Consider the following 19,037-nt stretch of genomic DNA (forward strand, 5'->3'; position numbering starts at 1 on the left):
CTGTCTGGTGAAAATTGTAATGCAACATCAATCCTGTTATACAAGACGCTGCAAATGGTGCTCTTTGCATTTGATCAAGATGACGTGATCAAGACTTTATATGACGTTCAAAACGTCACCAGGCCGCCAGCCAATCAGAGATGACGCGGGACTATATCCAGGAAGCGCGGGACGAAAACTTCCGTACGTTTTCACGGCGTGCTAACAGATTGAGCTTCGAACATTATATAAAGTTTATTGTGGGATAATGAAGGTGGTTTTGCTGCTTATATTGACTTTTATCGTAAACTTTAAGTCTAAATGTAGTTCTCTGTCTTTGCCATGTCCTTACACTCCGTCACAGTGGTGTTCATCTCAAGAGTCAGCCGTCCAGTGCGGGGTGAGATTGCTAATGAGATATTTTTAACCGTATAAACCTTATATTGGGTCTGGTTATTCTTACGTAAAACATTGTATTAAACCTTTGCGTTGTGTGTAACGATAAAAACGTTATATTCTGTCTGGTTCTACACAGGTAAAACGTCGTTTGTGTTGTGTGTAAAAAAGACATGATTCCAAGACTTTTTTTCAACCAAGTTTCCACCCTAAAAGTCATTATATGAAATTAAATACTATTAATACTCGGTCTAGTAAAAAAAAAGAAAAAAGTAAAAGTAGAACTGCTGGTAGAACTCTTGTACTTAAAAACAAAAGTACAACTTTGTAGTTTGAAATGTACAGAGGTTCTAGTCAAAGTCAGCTTTATTGTCAATTTCTACCAGGTAGAATCTTCTAGAATCTACCATGTCTTCACCCATCATAGAAGCTAGCATACGTTAATGCACCCCAGAAGAGATTTCTGTGATCTTCTGCGATCCTCCGCATACATTTTTTAGAATCACTACACACACACGTCAATGTTCCCCAAAATATGATAGAAAACTGTTGCTCTTCTTCATGCAGGTTTTGAAACAGTGTCTCCACGCCAACTTGACCAAGGCACGCCAGGCAGGGGAACCTGTCCAGTTGGATGTCTACTATGAGAGTCTGTGTCCCGACTGCATACTGTATCTCACGCGGGTGCTGTACCCGACATGGGTGTTGCTACAGGACATCCTTTCTGTCCACCTGGTCCCCTTTGGCAATGCACGGGTACGTATATGTGGCTGTGATCTAGTTTTATTTCCACTATAGTGTTGTCATGGGAGGATTATCACAGCCCTGAAAGGGAACTTGTATAGGAAGCCTGTTGATTATGGAACAGCAGCTTCATTTCATATACAGCCAACCCACCTCAAAGGTTGAGCACAGTATGTTCCGCAACTTGATAACAGTCAAACCTTAAAATTTATAAAGCACTCTTTAAAGACGCTGCGTTCATAGACAGTTTGAATGCCAATTTTTTTGTGACAACAAATCTTTTGAAGATGTTTTCCATTAAAGTGACCGGTAATATTCAATTGAAACGAAACTGACATTTTTTTTGACAGGGGAAATAAAAATAAACCGAGATAATGTTTGTATATGTGTGCACATGGGAATGTGGATGTATTTTCGAATTAAAGAACTGTTTAAATAGTTAATGGGTTAATAATCAATAGACAAAGTTTGTGAAATTGTTGATTTTGTGTTCGACTTTGGATGTTTTTGGCCTATAGGAATCATCCAGTGGTAGCAAGTATGTATTTAAGTGCCAACATGGAGAACAGGAGTGCCTTGGCAATATGATTCAGGTAAAGTTTCACATCACTCAACTGACCAGATTTGTAACAGAAAATGTTTACATTTTCTAGGTCTCGTCTGTGCAGTTTTATAAAGTATATTGGGTTTTTTTCAGACATGTTTGTTGAACATGAGCGACAATGCCTTCCTCATTATCTTCTGCATGGAGGCCTCCACTGACGTCGTCGCATCTGCTAAGAGTGTAAGAAACGTTTGATTTCTTCCATCTTTTCACCTCTATTGTGTCATCTAAATATCATATTTGTGTCTAGTGCGTTAATCTTTACAGTCCTCAACTGAGCTGGGATCACCTCATGAGCTGTGTGGATGGAGACGTCGGAAACCAGCTGATGCATCAGAACGCCTTGAGGACCAATGCTTTGGATCCTCCGCATATGTTTGTACCCTGGGTGACTATTAATGGGGTGAGCTTTGCTGCTGCTTGTTACATCACTTTATTGAAATTCAGTATAGCTCGACTTTCAGTATACCTTTAATATCATATAATCTTAAAATAACTGCAATCAAAATAATAAAAGAAATACTGGCTGTTCTTTATGTGTCCTCCCTTAGCCTCTTGGGGGCAGTGTGGTGCCTTGTATGCGTGGAGTCAAAGCCTTAACATTGAAAGTAGTGAAAGTTGTGATTATGCTTTTTTTTTTAAATAATATAATTAATTCATACAGTGTTTGTGGGTGAACACTAATTATTTGATGGAATATTTCACCTTATCACTGGCAATGTTTCAAAATTGAAACTAGAATTAAATTTCAAAGAACAGCCCAACCTGTTTAGCCATGCTGTTTTTTTTTGCAAACCCTTTTTAATTTGGCAACAACAAACTTCCAGGTGCACACAGATGACCTGCAGAAGAAAGCCACAACTTCTCTCCTCACGTTTATCTGCAGCATGTACAAGGTAGACACTTTTTCCCTCTTTATATCCGCAGCACTGACAGTTCTTGACTCAAGGTTTTGCCCTTTGACCTCTTAACTATGTGTTTGCAGGGCATCAAGCCCGTGGTCTGTGGAGACACAGAAGCATCTACCCTCTAAGATGGGGCCCTTATTCATTCATACAGTTTTAGCGCCTGAAAGGAGCCAAGCGCTACAAACATTTACCCCTTCTAAATTTATAGTGTGAATATTAATGGCAGAGATGGCCCAAGTTGGTAGTGCCTTTGTATTTTCCCACATGTATATTGAATAAGCAACAGCAAAAACAAACCACACAGAAATATTGCATTGCTCAAATAGAAAAATATTAGTGAACTTTATTGCAATCATTTAGGTTATGCATCAGCGTGCTTGCATTCCATTATGGTAACATTCCTAGGACATAGTTGACCAGCATTGCCAGTCCCAGCATTGCTGCCCAGTATGCATTCAAATCTCTGAAACAGAGTTATAGAATATTTACCAAGGGCTGTCAGAATATACAATATTTGAAAAACATTAAAACACACAGTCCTGTAGAATTTTCACGTCATTTTAGGGAATATGTTCTGTTCAAGAAAAACATGTGGAAGAACTCAAATGCACTTTTAGATTAACTTTGAGATTGTACCAATCAAATCCAAGTATGTAAGTATTCTATTGGAATAAAAATGTTATATGAAGCTTTGTTGATCTACCATGGAAGATTTTAGGCAGCACATTGTGGCCCAACCAGAACTTCTGCATACATGACGTCCCCTGATTGTCCAACCAGATAAAGACACACGATTAGCACTATGCTGATACGCACGCTAATTTTTCACCAGATCTCAGCTCTGCTTTATGGATTACTTTTTTTTATGTTTTTGCCATTTTACTTTTTCCATACTGATTCATTCCCCCCCCTGTTTAGAAAAGAAAAGTAATTTATGTGACACTGGACTTTCTACAAGCGGAGGACTGTGAGAAGGTAAAGGAATAATTGCCTGAGGAGGTGACAGCCAATGATATTCTCATTATCTTAAATGTAATAACTCAAGTTTTCCATCACCTTTCCAGTTGTCTCGCTACCCTGATACAGTATGAAGAGAAATAACTCATCAAAATGTTTTAATGTCACTGAGGTAAGAAAAATAGATTAAACGTAATAAAAATATATTTTTAGAATTTGTGTCATTGTGAATATATGATGCTTTATACACTGTTTTTGTAAAGATAATTTTGAAAATGGCAAATATCATGACATGCTGTGTAGCTTGGGGGTGATTGTGTTGTCACGAGATGCTTGTGAAAAGAATCTCTTTTTGTGTTGGTTTTAAAATACTGTCGCAGCAGGTCCAATGAGCCTTCCAGCCAAATTCATCGTGAGAACCAACTTGTTAGATGTCTTTCCGTCTATCTCCTATCGCAGGAGTATTTGGGCGGCATGGGCAGTATACCCTGAATTGGTCGCCAGCCAATCATACACAATCATTCTTACAAGCATACCTACAGTTTGGAGTGGTCAGTTGACCTTCCAAAGGGTCTGTGCATAAAATGAATGACCTTATTAAAATGAACATTTGAGTCCTTTTACTTTCATCGCCTTCTGGTCTTAACACGATGGTCTGTGCCTTTTCAGAGAGAGTGGGGGTCTTCGCACCAGACCCCTTGTACCGAGCCCCTCCAAAGTTCTTACGTCAAATATGCAGTCAAGAGACTCTTCTCTGGCACCCTGCATCTACCCAGGCTGTCATGCAGACCCGCTGTGCTGGACAGACTTGAGGATGCCCTGTCGGATTCCGGTTCTGGATCTCCTGGGACCCTTTGGTTACTGACGAGTCGTATCTCCAAAGCCTTGTGAGTCTGCAATTCTCTTTTCACAATATATTGTTCCATGCAAATGACTTGCTGTGGTGACCGCTGACAGTGAAAAGTGAAAATATTGGTCATAAATTAAGATTACGTTTAACTACAGCTATACTGACAACCTGGTCATTTTTTTCTTCGTCGCTGTAACTCATCAGTATGGGTCGTGTTAAGGTCTTGTACCATCCAAATATTGACCCACCAATTTAAAGAGTTTGAGCAGGACAAACAAATATAAAATGGCCTGGAGACTCATGAGGCCACGCCCCTTCAAGGCATGCCTGCAACATTCAGTGTGTAAATTATAATTACTTTCCAAAATAACCCCATTTTAGTCAATGCTTGGACTGAGCCACTACTTGGGTCAATGTGACCCAATTTCTGAGTTGTTTTGTGCAAAACAAGTCCTGTCTAAGCCCACCAAGATATTTAGACATTGAGAAACTCAACATCAACATATTGCTGTGAGTCTTTGCCTCTATATTTGGTCACTTGCTTTGTTCTAAATATACAAATCCCACCATGGTCGTAACCCACTGTATCCTCCTTTGGGGAATTTTGGCAGCCTAGATAATGCCTTCAGGTCTTCCAGATGTTTTGCATCAAGTGACACGTAAACTAAGAACTGTGAATCTCAGTTTACTAAGCAACAGAAGAAATTTGTGCACTTGGCAAAAAAGTGACTAGCATAAAAAGTACAAAAGCAAGAACATAACTTCTTGTTTTATTTGATGACTCCTATCCCAAAACATTTGAAATCGTTTCATAGCAACTGTTATGATTGATGATAGCGCATGGGTCAGATGACATTTTACAAGTTTGTTGTGTAACAATGAGAAACCAAATCAAAACCTTTGCTCTGCCTGCTGCTCCTTGGTGTCGGTCTTGCTTCTGCTCACTGCTGAATTTTCCTGCTATGTTATGGTGGCTAAAAGCAAAGATCTGATGACCTTTTCTTTGCTTTGTGAATTTCTTAGATGCCAATCTTGATTGTGTTGCGGTAGGTAGTAAAAAGTGCGGTCGTGATCGGGAAAGGTGACGAATGACAAACGGCATGTTAACAAAGCCGCTAACGTTCCCTGATGTGTGCCATGGGATTTGTTGTTTTGTAAAATATGTAATAAATAAATTCTCAAATAGTGGGTGCTGAGGCATTTGAAATTGTGCTACTGGTGCAATGTGCTAATGGTGCAATGTGCTAATGGTGTAATGTGCTAATAGTGTAATGTGCTAATGGTGTAATGTGCTAATGGTTAGGGTTATGGTTAGAGCGAGGGTTTCCAAGGAGTCTTGCTATCGCTAATTAAGGTTTCAAACTAGGGTCAGGGTGTCCGACTAGGCTTTCAAACCAAGGTCAGGGTTCTGAACTAGGTTTTAAAGCTAGGGTTAGGCTTTCCAACGAGAGTTTCCAACTACTTTTAGGGTTTCTTAGATTAGAGTTTGTAACTAGGCTTTCAAAGCTAGAGTTAGGGTTAGGGTTAGGGTTTCCAAGGAGTCTTGCTATCGCTAATTAAGGTTTCAAACTAGGGTCAGGGTGTCCGACTAGGCTTTCAAACCAAGGTCAGGGTTCTGAACTAGGTTTTAAAGCTAGGGTTAGGCTTTCCAACGAGAGTTTTCAACTACTTTTAGGGTTTCTTAGATTAGAGTTTGTAACTAGGCTTTCAAAGCTAGAGTTAGGGTTAGGGTTAGGGTTTCCAAAGCTAGAGTTAGGGTTAGGGTTAGGGTTTCCAAGGAGTCTTGCTATCGCTAATTAAGGTTTCAAACTAGGGTCAGGGTGTCCGACTAGGCTTTCAAACCAAGGTCAGGGTTCTGAACTAGGTTTTAAAGCTAGGGTTAGGCCTTCCAACGAGAGTTTCCAACTACTTTTAGGGTTTCTTAGATTAGAGTTTGTAACTAGGCTTTCAAAGCTAGAGTTAGGGTTAGGGTTTCCAAGGAGTCTTGCTATCGCTAATTAAGGTTTCAAACTAGGGTCAGGGTGTCCGACTAGGCTTTCAAACCAAGGTCAGGGTTCTGAACTAGGTTTTAAAGCTAGGGTTAGGCTTTCCAACGAGAGTTTCCAACTACTTTTAGGGTTTCTTAGATTAGAGTTTGTAACTAGGCTTTCAAAGCTAGAGTTAGGGTTAGGGTTTCCAAAGCTAGAGTTAGGGTTAGGGTTAGGGTTTCCAAGGAGTCTTGCTATCGCTAATTAAGGTTTCAAACTAGGGTCAGGGTGTCCGACTAGGCTTTCAAACCAAGGTCAGGGTTCTGAACTAGGTTTTAAAGCTAGGGTTAGGCTTTCCAACGAGAGTTTCCAACTACTTTTAGGGTTTCTTAGATTAGAGTTTGTAACTAGGCTTTCAAAGCTAGAGTTAGGGTTAGGGTTAGGGTTTCCAAAGCTAGAGTTAGGGTTAGGGTTAGGGTTTCCAAGGAGTCTTGCTATCGCTAATTAAGGTTTCAAACTAGGGTCAGGGTGTCCGACTAGGCTTTCAAACCAAGGTCAGGGTTCTGAACTAGGTTTTAAAGCTAGGGTTAGGCTTTCCAACGAGAGTTTCCAACTACTTTTAGGGTTTCTTAGATTAGAGTTTGTAACTAGGCTTTCAAAGCTAGAGTTAGGGTTAGGGTTAGGGTTTCCAAAGCTAGAGTTAGGGTTAGGGTTAGGGTTTCCAAGGAGTCTTGCTATCGCTAATTAAGGTTTCAAACTAGGGTCAGGGTGTCCGACTAGGCTTTCAAACCAAGGTCAGGGTTCTGAACTAGGTTTTAAAGCTAGGGTTAGGCTTTCCAACGAGAGTTTCCAACTACTTTTAGGGTTTCTTAGATTAGAGTTTGTAACTAGGCTTTCAAAGCTAGAGTTAGGGTTAGGGTTAGGGTTTCCAAGGAGTCTTGCTATCGCTAATTAAGGTTTCAAACTAGGGTCAGGGTGTCCGACTAGGCTTTCAAACCAAGGTCAGGGTTCTGAACTAGGTTTTAAAGCTAGGGTTAGGCCTTCCAACGAGAGTTTCCAACTACTTTTAGGGTTTCTTAGATTAGAGTTTGTAACTAGGCTTTCAAAGCTAGAGTTAGGGTTAGGGTTAGGGTTTCCAAGGAGTCTTGCTATCGCTAATTAAGGTTTCAAACTAGGGTCAGGGTGTCCGACTAGGCTTTCAAACCAAGGTCAGGGTTCTGAACTAGGTTTTAAAGCTAGGGTTAGGCTTTCCAACGAGAGTTTCCAACTACTTTTAGGGTTTCTTAGATTAGAGTTTGTAACTAGGCTTTCAAAGCTAGAGTTAGGGTTAGGGTTAGGGTTTCCAAAGCTAGAGTTAGGGTTAGGGTTAGGGTTTCCAAGGAGTCTTGCTATCGCTAATTAAGGTTTCAAACTAGGGTCAGGGTGTCCGACTAGGCTTTCAAACCAAGGTCAGGGTTCTGAACTAGGTTTTAAAGCTAGGGTTAGGCTTTCCAACGAGAGTTTTCAACTACTTTTAGGGTTTCTTAGATTAGAGTTTGTAACTAGGCTTTCAAAGCTAGAGTTAGGGTTAGGGTTAGGGTTTCCAAGGAGTCTTGCTATCGCTAATTAAGGTTTCAAACTAGGGTCAGGGTGTCCGACTAGGCTTTCAAACCAAGGTCAGGGTTCTGAACTAGGTTTTAAAGCTAGGGTTAGGCTTTCCAACGAGAGTTTCCAACTACTTTTAGGGTTTCTTAGATTAGAGTTTGTAACTAGGCTTTCAAAGCTAGAGTTAGGGTTAGGGTTTCCAAGGAGTCTTGCTATCGCTAATTAAGGTTTCAAACTAGGGTCAGGGTGTCCGACTAGGCTTTCAAACCAAGGTCAGGGTTCTGAACTAGGTTTTAAAGCTAGGGTTAGGCCTTCCAACGAGAGTTTCCAACTACTTTTAGGGTTTCTTAGATTAGAGTTTGTAACTAGGCTTTCAAAGCTAGAGTTAGGGTTAGGGTTAGGGTTTCCAAGGAGTCTTGCTATCGCTAATTAAGGTTTCAAACTAGGGTCAGGGTGTCCGACTAGGCTTTCAAACCAAGGTCAGGGTTCTGAACTAGGTTTTAAAGCTAGGGTTAGGCTTTCCAACGAGAGTTTCCAACTACTTTTAGGGTTTCTTAGATTAGAGTTTGTAACTAGGCTTTCAAAGCTAGAGTTAGGGTTAGGGTTAGGGTTTCCAAAGCTAGAGTTAGGGTTAGGGTTAGGGTTTCCAAGGAGTCTTGCTATCGCTAATTAAGGTTTCAAACTAGGGTCAGGGTGTCCGACTAGGCTTTCAAACCAAGGTCAGGGTTCTGAACTAGGTTTTAAAGCTAGGGTTAGGCTTTCCAACGAGAGTTTCCAACTACTTTTAGGGTTTCTTAGATTAGAGTTTGTAACTAGGCTTTCAAAGCTAGAGTTAGGGTTAGGGTTAGGGTTTCCAAAGCTAGAGTTAGGGTTAGGGTTAGGGTTTCCAAGGAGTCTTGCTATCGCTAATTAAGGTTTCAAACTAGGGTCAGGGTGTCCGACTAGGCTTTCAAACCAAGGTCAGGGTTCTGAACTAGGTTTTAAAGCTAGGGTTAGGCTTTCCAACGAGAGTTTCCAACTACTTTTAGGGTTTCTTAGATTAGAGTTTGTAACTAGGCTTTCAAAGCTAGAGTTAGGGTTAGGGTTAGGGTTTCCAAAGCTAGAGTTAGGGTTAGGGTTAGGGTTTCCAAGGAGTCTTGCTATCGCTAATTAAGGTTTCAAACTAGGGTCAGGGTGTCCGACTAGGCTTTCAAACCAAGGTCAGGGTTCTGAACTAGGTTTTAAAGCTAGGGTTAGGCTTTCCAACGAGAGTTTCCAACTACTTTTAGGGTTTCTTAGATTAGAGTTTGTAACTAGGCTTTCAAAGCTAGAGTTAGGGTTAGGGTTAGGGTTTCCAAAGCTAGAGTTAGGGTTAGGGTTAGGGTTTCCAAGGAGTCTTGCTATCGCTAATTAAGGTTTCAAACTAGGGTCAGGGTGTCCGACTAGGCTTTCAAACCAAGGTCAGGGTTCTGAACTAGGTTTTAAAGCTAGGGTTAGGCTTTCCAACGAGAGTTTCCAACTACTTTTAGGGTTTCTTAGATTAGAGTTTGTAACTAGGCTTTCAAAGCTAGAGTTAGGGTTAGGGTTAGGGTTTCCAAGGAGTCTTGCTATCGCTAATTAAGGTTTCAAACTAGGGTCAGGGTGTCCGACTAGGCTTTCAAACCAAGGTCAGGGTTCTGAACTAGGTTTTAAAGCTAGGGTTAGGCTTTCCAACGAGAGTTTCCAACTACTTTTAGGGTTTCTTAGATTAGAGTTTGTAACTAGGCTTTCAAAGCTAGAGTTAGGGTTAGGGTTAGGGTTTCCAAAGCTAGAGTTAGGGTTAGGGTTAGGGTTTCCAAGGAGTCTTGCTATCGCTAATTAAGGTTTCAAACTAGGGTCAGGGTGTCCGACTAGGCTTTCAAACCAAGGTCAGGGTTCTGAACTAGGTTTTAAAGCTAGGGTTAGGCTTTCCAACGAGAGTTTCCAACTACTTTTAGGGTTTCTTAGATTAGAGTTTGTAACTAGGCTTTCAAAGCTAGAGTTAGGGTTAGGGTTAGGGTTTCCAAGGAGTCTTGCTATCGCTAATTAAGGTTTCAAACTAGGGTCAGGGTGTCCGACTAGGCTTTCAAACCAAGGTCAGGGTTCTGAACTAGGTTTTAAAGCTAGGGTTAGGCTTTCCAACGAGAGTTTTCAACTACTTTTAGGGTTTCTTAGATTAGAGTTTGTAACTAGGCTTTCAAAGCTAGAGTTAGGGTTAGGGTTAGGGTTTCCAAGGAGTCTTGCTATCGCTAATTAAGGTTTCAAACTAGGGTCAGGGTGTCCGACTAGGCTTTCAAACCAAGGTCAGGGTTCTGAACTAGGTTTTAAAGCTAGGGTTAGGCTTTCCAACGAGAGTTTCCAACTACTTTTAGGGTTTCTTAGATTAGAGTTTGTAACTAGGCTTTCAAAGCTAGAGTTAGGGTTAGGGTTAGGGTTTCCAAAGCTAGAGTTAGGGTTAGGGTTAGGGTTTCCAAGGAGTCTTGCTATCGCTAATTAAGGTTTCAAACTAGGGTCAGGGTGTCCGACTAGGCTTTCAAACCAAGGTCAGGGTTCTGAACTAGGTTTTAAAGCTAGGGTTAGGCTTTCCAACGAGAGTTTCCAACTACTTTTAGGGTTTCTTAGATTAGAGTTTGTAACTAGGCTTTCAAAGCTAGAGTTAGGGTTAGGGTTAGGGTTTCCAAAGCTAGAGTTAGGGTTAGGGTTAGGGTTTCCAAGGAGTCTTGCTATCGCTAATTAAGGTTTCAAACTAGGGTCAGGGTGTCCGACTAGGCTTTCAAACCAAGGTCAGGGTTCTGAACTAGGTTTTAAAGCTAGGGTTAGGCTTTCCAACGAGAGTTTCCAACTACTTTTAGGGTTTCTTAGATTAGAGTTTGTAACTAGGCTTTCAAAGCTAGAGTTAGGGTTAGGGTTTCCAAGGAGTCTTGCTATCGCTAATTAAGGTTTCAAACTGGGGTCAGGGTGTCCGACTAGGCTTTCAAACCAAGGTCAGGGTTCTGAACTAGGTTTTAAAGCTAGGGTTAGGCTTTCCAACGAGAGTTTTCAACTACTTTTAGGGTTTCTTAGATTAGAGTTTGTAACTAGGCTTTCAAAGCTAGAGTTAGGGTTAGGGTTAGGGTTTCCAAAGCTAGAGTTAGGGTTAGGGTTAGGGTTTCCAAGGAGTCTTGCTATCGCTAATTAAGGTTTCAAACTAGGGTCAGGGTGTCCGACTAGGCTTTCAAACCAAGGTCAGGGTTCTGAACTAGGTTTTAAAGCTAGGGTTAGGCCTTCCAACGAGAGTTTCCAACTACTTTTAGGGTTTCTTAGATTAGAGTTTGTAACTAGGCTTTCAAAGCTAGAGTTAGGGTTAGGGTTAGGGTTTCCAAGGAGTCTTGCTATCGCTAATTAAGGTTTCAAACTAGGGTCAGGGTGTCCGACTAGGCTTTCAAACCAAGGTCAGGGTTCTGAACTAGGTTTTAAAGCTAGGGTTAGGCTTTCCAACGAGAGTTTCCAACTACTTTTAGGGTTTCTTAGATTAGAGTTTGTAACTAGGCTTTCAAAGCTAGAGTTAGGGTTAGGGTTAGGGTTTCCAAGGAGTCTTGCTATCGCTAATTAAGGTTTCAAACTAGGGTCAGGGTGTCCGACTAGGCTTTCAAACCAAGGTCAGGGTTCTGAACTAGGTTTTAAAGCTAGGGTTAGGCTTTCCAACGAGAGTTTCCAACTACTTTTAGGGTTTCTTAGATTAGAGTTTGTAACTAGGCTTTCAAAGCTAGAGTTAGGGTTAGGGTTTCCAAGGAGTCTTGCTATCGCTAATTAAGGTTTCAAACTGGGGTCAGGGTGTCCGACTAGGCTTTCAAACCAAGGTCAGGGTTCTGAACTAGGTTTTAAAGCTAGGGTTAGGCTTTCCAACGAGAGTTTCCAACTACTTTTAGGGTTTCTTAGATAGAGTTTGTAACTAGGCTTTCAAAGCTAGAGTTAGGGTTAGGGTTAGGGTTTCCAAGGAGTCTTGCTATCGCTAATTAAGGTTTCAAACTAGGGTCAGGGTTTCCGACTAGGCTTTCAAACCAAGGTCAGGGTTCTGAACTAGGTTTTAAAGCTAGGGTTAGGCTTTCCAACGAGAGTTTCCAACTACTTTTAGGGTTTCTTAGATTAGAGTTTGTAACTAGGCTTTCAAAGCTAGAGTTAGGGTTAGGGTTAGGGTTAGAGCTAGAGTTAGGGTTAGAGCTAGAGCTAGGGTTAGGGTTTCCAAGGAGTTTTGCTATCGCTAATTAAGGTTTCAAACTAGGGTCAGGGTTTTCGACTAGGCTTTTAAACCAAGGTCAGGGCTCTGAACTAGGTTTTAAAGCTAGGGATAGGGTTTTCAACGAGAGTTTCCAACTGCTTTTAGGGTTTCTTAGATTAGGGTTTCTAACTAGGCTTTCAAAGCTAGAGTTAGGGTTAGGATTAGAGCCAGGGTTAGAGTAGAGCTAGGGTTTCCAAGGAGTCTTGCCATCGCTAATTAAGGTTTCAAACTAGGGTTAGGGTTTCCGACTAGGGTTTTAAACCAAGGTTAGGGTCCTGGACTAGGTTTTAAAGCTAGGGTTCTGAACTAGGTTTTAAAGTTAGGGTTCTGAAGTAGGTTTTAAAGCTAGGGTTAGGGTTAGCTTCCACCTAATAGTTGCTTTTTTTGACCTAGGACTGCCTCTGTTTCAAACATTACTTAAGAATACAAAATGTACAGGAGCAAGAAAGTGTCAAAGCCTGAAACCTTTTTTTTTATTTTTGTTACCATTCTCCCAACTGTTGCCCATCAGTTGAGCCTCGTGTCAGATGCCTCAGCTCCTTAGGTTATTTCACTGTTTATACACAGAAACTGGATTTATCTGCGAGTCTTTAATCACGAGGTTCCCTTGCTTACTCCCCAGCAATAAACTACTGGGTTGGGTCGGGGATGGCGGCTGGAGAAGATGTTGCCTCTGGTCACAGATAGAGAGCGCCGTTATGACAGCACCCATGCTGTCTTGCTGATTTAGTCAGAGGAGCTTCATGTGACTTGTCTTGGTAATCTCGGAGCATGTGAAAGGCAAAGAGGCTGTCTGCATGGAAATAGGCAATTCCTCCAACAAATTGTACCACCAAGAAAATCCTGAGTATGCAAAATCACTTGACATGACTACGAAGCGAGCTGGAGAGTCAAGGCAAGCAACAGCTGAATGTTTGGACTTAAAGGGGTAGTCATTTTGTAGCGCAGTTATCAAGTTGAAGAGCTGGATTCTATTTTAGGGTTGAATGAAAGTCGGTTGAGGGACAAAACCTGGAGGGGATCTGTCATGATTCTGCTGCCCTGTAAATCAGACGTCCATATTTAGTTGGAGCAAGGGGACGGCTTAGCTGTAATGTAAACAAAGCCTCAGAGTAGGAGGGAGGGGAGTACATCAACTCTATGTTGATGTACCCGTGCTCCTTCTGCAAGGGACGAGAAAGAAACGTATCTCTTTTTGGATTCCATCTAAAAAGATTTTAAATGACCAGAGGCATTGGCTCTACCAGAATTTGGACTGGCAAAATTTTGCTATGTGGCTATGTCACCACACATTCTGTTGAAGTAAACCATAGAGGAATTTGAGAAGAGTGCCTCATACTATCACAGAGCAGGCAGTCTAATTAACCATGAGTGATTTTTGCTCAGAGAGTTCTGAAGAAGAGCAGGTTGAAGTTCAGGGACAAAGAAGAAGGCACAGGCTGCCGATTATTCAGCTCCTACCGAGGACAAAGACAGGATCACCTGGTGGATCTCCAAAGAACTCGCCTAGGGACTCCCCACGTGGGTCTCCTCGAAATTCCCCCATGTTCTTCAGAAAGATGATGATGGCCAGGAGCATCAACCTCCAGAGGCGCCGCTTCACTTTGGCACACACGCCCAGGTAGAGTCTGTTTCTCAAAGGCTCCTGTGTCAAGGTTTTTGTATGGATACAAAAGATACTTGGCGATGAGTACTTTACAACTTAGCCAGAAATATACCACTAGCCAGTTTTTGCTCTTCCAAGTCCATATTTACAAATGTCCTGAACTAACAGTTCCCCTCATAAATAATCGCACAATTGTGTTTTCACCTTCTGCTGATTGTTGCAAGGCTGGATTGTGTTGGTGTAACTAGTGGGAGTCCCTCTTCTCAGCTGCTCTTGTTCGTTTATTTTTGGCTCCCGGATTATCAAGTCCTGCGGTGTCATGGAATTTACACTTTGGTTTTGCTTTAACATTACGCACTGTCCAAGGATGGTGAAATTAGTCTGCGGCTTTGACATTTTTTTTGCGTATTTGAATCTGGATTTACTTCTTTGACATTTGACTTGATTGTACTGTATGTTTGCCGCAGCTGTCAGTTTTAGTGTTTAATTTCCTCAAGGTGTAAGTGTTTTTCCAAAGCTTTGTCCACTCGACCGGAGCCACCTTAGTCAACATACGACATCCCTGCTTGTCGCCGGATCAGATGAGTTTGTTGTTCCGCTTTGTTGGGCAAATACTTCAGACAGATAGCGTCCACGTGGCCGGTAAATAAAACCTCCATTACGGAGTCAGATATTGTCTTTGTTTTCATTACAGGTAGAAGTCTTTTCTCCAATAATAATCCCGCCACTGGTTTTTATATTATCTTATCTTGGGTGTTATTTGGTACGGACACCCCGAGAACACAGCTGGGTTGGCTGTCGGCAAACTCCCAAGCGTTTGTGCCTGTGAACTTAACTTCATATGAGCTCCTATTGAGGATTTGAATGCAGATCAAACATTTACTGGGTGAACCCAAGACTCGTGATCACTCGATGCCTAATCGAGAGTACTCAGTTGATGTTCAGTCACAAAGAAACACTGTTATGTATAGTATGGCGGGAAAACTGGTGTGCCCTCACACCAAAAGGCGCCGCCTTCCTCTTCGTCAATGATTACCCTTCTCCAATATGTACAGCAAAGCCAATCTGCTTAAAAAAACAAACGTCTTCCTAGATTTTAGTGTCTGCAGAAAATTGAGATTAGACTCGGGTAGGGTTTATTGGAACAAAATTTCAAGGTTCACTCAGGAAAAGCTATGTCAAACTGTGGCGTTTTAATGGACCTGTTCTGCAAAGTAGTCATCTGCAAGGATATGTGGAGTGTCTTCTAATGTCACGGCTGAATTGAGGAAGAAAATTTATTGCCGGATGGCTCGCAAGGAGGATAAATTAAACAAAGAGAGGATCCAGTGGAAAATGAATGTCGCAGGGAGCACAATGTTAAAGTGTAACATTATTTTCACTCAATGTCCAAGTTGATGAAGAACCCTTTTTCCACTGGCTCTTGAGTCAGGGTGAAGAAGTCTGCTCATACATGGGCACAGTTCCAATGAAAATAAAATGGCTCATGTCTGCTTAGCGCAATGACAAGTTGCATTATAAAACAAAACAAATGACTGATTTAGCAACAGACAACACTCCTGACTTTGACGATTATTGGAACCATCATCATCTTTTGTTTAATCTCTCATTTGGTTACCTCCTGGCTTTCCTTGATGTAAAATCATCTCGGATGTCCTTGTTTGGTATTTGCTCCTCCTCAACTTGACACTCATGGGGCTAAGGCCAGTAAAGTTTTACTGGCCCATTGGAGCGTTCAAGTGGGGTTTTATTAACTTGTAGCTCTCGTTACACAATGAAAAACCATTTCACACATATTTTGTTTATTCTTTAGTTGTTGTTCTGGGGGTCGCCCTTTGCGGCCACACATGGTGTACATGCCAGGACCGCCACTGCACTGGTCGAAGTACTGTGGGAATGTGCGTTCAGAGTTATGTAATATTCGTGATTAGATTACGTATTGGAAGTGCTGTAGCAACTCCCTCAGAAATCCAAATTCACACTGCGGTATGAGAAATTATTTATTTATTGCCAGACAAATACAAGATGATAGCAATTGGTTATTTTTATATAGTGCGACGATTGTGAAATTCTGCATGGTCCGGGTTGGACTCAGTTGAAAATAGTTTACTCGTGAAAGGCACAATGTTCCCTAGTTTGTGTATTTTAGCTCACATTATTTTATTTGACTCCAGCCAGCTTCACTTAAGTCCCGTGCTTCCCTCTCCTACACAAAACATGTATTGTATGTTCATTTATTTGTTTGACCGAAGGCGGTAATACGCTAACCGGTCCGAGTATATGATCGCATGAGAGCAGAGTTCAATATTAAAGAGGAAAACGGAATCAACTATGAAAAAAAAAAAAAAAAAGTCCACACAGATGCAATATTGAAGTATTGATTAACCAGTGAACTGTTATTACCGCTGGCTTGGAGGCAGGTTGCTCACACGAAAAGGGAAAGCGTAGTGGAACGCACGCTCGTGTTTTTTTGTATTTCCAGAACCGTTTTACCGTAATTTTGCAGTACCGCGCAAATTTCCAGCGATGCCTGTGCAAGTCTCTGCCTTCTCTGTCCCGTGTCTCTCATTGGGACTTTCTCGCACTGCCTCTCTGGGATGATGTGCTGCACCCCACCCCTCCTCATCCACTGCAGCGTCTCTCTCGGTCTCTCATACTCGGGGGAGATAGTGTTGTTTGTTTGTTACAAGCCCAAGTTCAATCCCACCACTCTCAAGAGAGAACAGAAGAGGGAGCAGACGTCCTTCTGACAAGGACTACGTGGGACGGTCCTCTCCAGGGAGCATCCGATGGGAGTATAAATCCAGCTCGGTTTTTTTCCCCCCCTCACTAAGGTTAATTCGAAGCAGCTTCTTGGTGAACACTTTTGATCACCTCTGGTTATTGGAGAGCAGAACATGCTCTGGGAGCTTTTATCCATTTTATTGCTTCTCTGTTGATTTGGATGATCTCAGTCTCGGAGTCTCAGAAGAACAGCAATCAGACCTAAATGAGATGAGTGATTTTCTAACCAAATCGTGTCAACTGAAGAATTAGTTGAGTCAACTCGAATACTGACGACTGACAGTTTCCTCGGTTACTCACTTGGCTTGTTTCGACCTCCTGAACTTTTCTCCGAGATGAGACGCTAAAGCTCTGTGATGCGAGGGCTCTACCAGCCAACGCTCTTTGCCTTTTTAGGCATGTGCTGAGCATGTCTGCTTCCGTCCTTTCCATACAAACAAGCGGACTTAAACATAATGCCGGACTCAGGAGCTGGATCATAAATTGAATTTCCACCTTGTTGCACTGTTGAGCCGTTGATTCTGCATGGAGATGGAAGCGAAGCGCTTCCAGCGAACCTAGGAAATACCAAGAGGGACTCAACAAGGCCTGACTTGATGTAGCAATCAGCTCAGAAAATCCTGACGGACTTTACCAGTGGGCTTCGCGCTTTTGTTCTCCCTCCAAACTCGACAAATGGCAAAGTGAACCTTTTTTAACAACTTTTCCCCGCGTGGTATGGTTTCTCCCAGCACAGACTTGATTTCTCCTTCACATTTGACCATTTCTATTTCAAATCGCTGTTTTTCAACCTCGGAACAAGATGATGAACAAAGACTCTCGCTTCCAACGGAAGATGCATGGCGGCTTTTCAACCCGCAGACACTCGTGCATTGGGTATGTATCCATATCTTGGTTGTTACTTTTTCCGATACGGTGATGCTTGTTGCGATATACTTATGTTGACAAAGATATTTTGCGGCGTAGGTGTTATAGGTTCGGTATCCGGATCTTAGGGCGTTTGTAATTCTCAGGGACTTGAGTGACCTTGACGTTCCACCAATATCTTGAACTATTGCAGACCTCTCATGCCATGTCTGCCAACAATCGGTCGGTACTTTGGGTATGCTGTTTGCCGTGGTGGCAACGAGGGCCGGGAAGGGGGGGGCAATGTGGATCAATGTCTTTGTCCATTGATGTTCCTCCTTCGGGTAATTGGACAAGAGCCAAGCTGTTGTGTCTGTTGGGCACAGTATGATCATTGTGTGGTCAAGGACAGTTTGGATCTCATTAGAGGACTAACCAAATATTACGCTTGTTGAATCGATGATTCTGCGTTTTGGACATAGTTAATATTTTTAATGTAAATCTAAAACTTCTGTAAATTCAAAGTATAAAATGATCAGTCTATATGATTTCTACAAATTTCACCCTGTTGTTAGTCTAGGGAATGTTCAAAAATTTAAGTATAGTAACACCCGGCCGGGATCAGACATCATGAAAGATGAGCTGCATTGCAAGTGTTCAACAAACCTTTCTGCACTCTGGGCATAAGACATGTGCTCGAGAGTGTCATCAAATCTCCTGAAGCCTGTTTGAATCATATGAGAAGATCAAAGCATGAGATTGGAAGCCACAGTACAGAAGTGAGCAGAACAAACCGTTTATTCTCTTAGGTGATACAAAGTAAGAAGATTTGGTCTATTAGGAACATTTCCTGATTGCAACAAAAATATCCTTAACTGGAATTGCAGGACACGAGCCCACACAATGGGAGAACTAATTATGAATATCCGGGAAGAATATTTGTTTACAAAAAAAATTCATGGTTCATTAGTAGTTACAGAATTGTGGAAGAAATATAATAGTACGTTGGTGTGGGTTTTTTTTTTTTGTTTGTTTCCCTCCTCAGCCCTCTTAGAAACTGTTCTTTATCTCCCTTCACATATTTTCTACTGGCTTGAGGTCTGTAGACTAATTCATGATCAAGTCTTCAGTGGTTTTTAACAGGAAAGCAGATTCTTACCCAATGTAGGGAAGTCGCTCTGTGCGGACAGTTTTCCGTTTTCATGCTTGACTATCGGATTCTTTGGGGCACGTGCATATTTTTTTCATCTTCCAAACATGGCAGGTCAAGTTGGAGTCAAATAACTCCTCTTTGGTTTCATTCTACCATAGCACTTTCTCCCAAGTCTTCACTGAGTCATTTACGTGTTGGCAAAGTTTGGACATTAAGATTACCGATGATCGTTATTTTGTGTGACTTCCGATTTTGAATAACGATATCTGTAGTTTCCTTATGTTGACGGTTTTGTTAGCCATTCCAGTCTCGTGCGGGTCCGTTTCATACACCCGAGTTAAGATCAGGATTGCACAGCTGATCTAGTCTAGTCTGTGGGAGCTAGGATTTTTCAGGAATTTCAT

The 19,037-nt window shown here is 41.8% G+C and overlaps 2 protein-coding genes and 1 long non-coding RNA gene across 5 annotated transcripts in view; 2 read left to right on the top strand and 1 right to left on the bottom strand.

The window, feature by feature from the left end:
• The first annotated feature begins 154 nt into the window (after positions 1 to 154).
• On the top strand, positions 155 to 3,319 carry ifi30a (IFI30 lysosomal thiol reductase a). 2 transcript variants are annotated; one of them, XM_088395860.1, is made up of 8 exons: positions 155 to 253; positions 344 to 379; positions 943 to 1,131; positions 1,638 to 1,712; positions 1,817 to 1,903; positions 1,974 to 2,126; positions 2,551 to 2,619; positions 2,709 to 3,319. In XM_088395860.1, exons 1-8 carry the CDS (start codon positions 248 to 250, stop codon positions 2,754 to 2,756), a joined length of 663 nt encoding a protein of 220 aa, XP_088251986.1. In that variant the 5' UTR covers positions 155 to 247; the 3' UTR covers positions 2,757 to 3,319. The 2 variants fall into 2 exon arrangements, with proteins under 2 accessions (XP_088251986.1, XP_088251985.1); XM_088395859.1 differs by having other exon boundaries at positions 190 to 379.
• Positions 3,320 to 3,456: 137 nt separating this feature from the next.
• Positions 3,457 to 19,037, top strand: part of pde4ca (phosphodiesterase 4C, cAMP-specific a) — a 38,028-nt gene continuing 22,447 nt past the window's right edge. For both annotated transcript variants that reach the window (XM_088395842.1, XM_088395843.1), the window contains exons 1-3: positions 3,457 to 3,606; positions 3,696 to 3,760; positions 4,258 to 4,475. In XM_088395842.1, the coding sequence (XP_088251968.1) occupies positions 3,719 to 3,760; positions 4,258 to 4,475 (260 nt within the window). In that variant the 5' untranslated portion in view covers positions 3,457 to 3,606; positions 3,696 to 3,718. The remainder of the gene's footprint in view (positions 3,607 to 3,695; positions 3,761 to 4,257; positions 4,476 to 19,037) is intronic.
• On the bottom strand, positions 12,846 to 14,140 carry LOC148387756 (uncharacterized). Its single transcript, XR_015862506.1, has 3 exons — positions 14,055 to 14,140; positions 13,727 to 13,889; positions 12,846 to 13,285 (listed from the first exon to the last, which is right to left on the bottom strand). It is a non-coding gene; the product is annotated as an uncharacterized LOC148387756 (long non-coding RNA).

The sequence above is a fragment of the Syngnathus floridae genome, chromosome 14 (genome assembly GCF_059516105.1).
Source record: "Syngnathus floridae isolate MCC-2025c chromosome 14, RoL_Sflo_1.0, whole genome shotgun sequence".
Taxonomy (NCBI): domain Eukaryota; kingdom Metazoa; phylum Chordata; class Actinopteri; order Syngnathiformes; family Syngnathidae; genus Syngnathus; species Syngnathus floridae.

Bases quoted from the DNA above. Each gene is read 5' to 3' on its own strand.
- ifi30a (XM_088395859.1), top strand. From the start codon at position 248: ATGAAGGTGGTTTTGCTGCTTATATTGACTTTTATCGTAAACTTTAAG. The intron at 1,132-1,637 runs GTACGTATATGT...TTTGGCCTATAG, and splicing joins TCCCCTTTGGCAATGCACGG to GAATCATCCAGTGGTAGCAA. The intron at 2,620-2,708 runs GTAGACACTTTT...ATGTGTTTGCAG, and splicing joins TTATCTGCAGCATGTACAAG to GGCATCAAGCCCGTGGTCTG.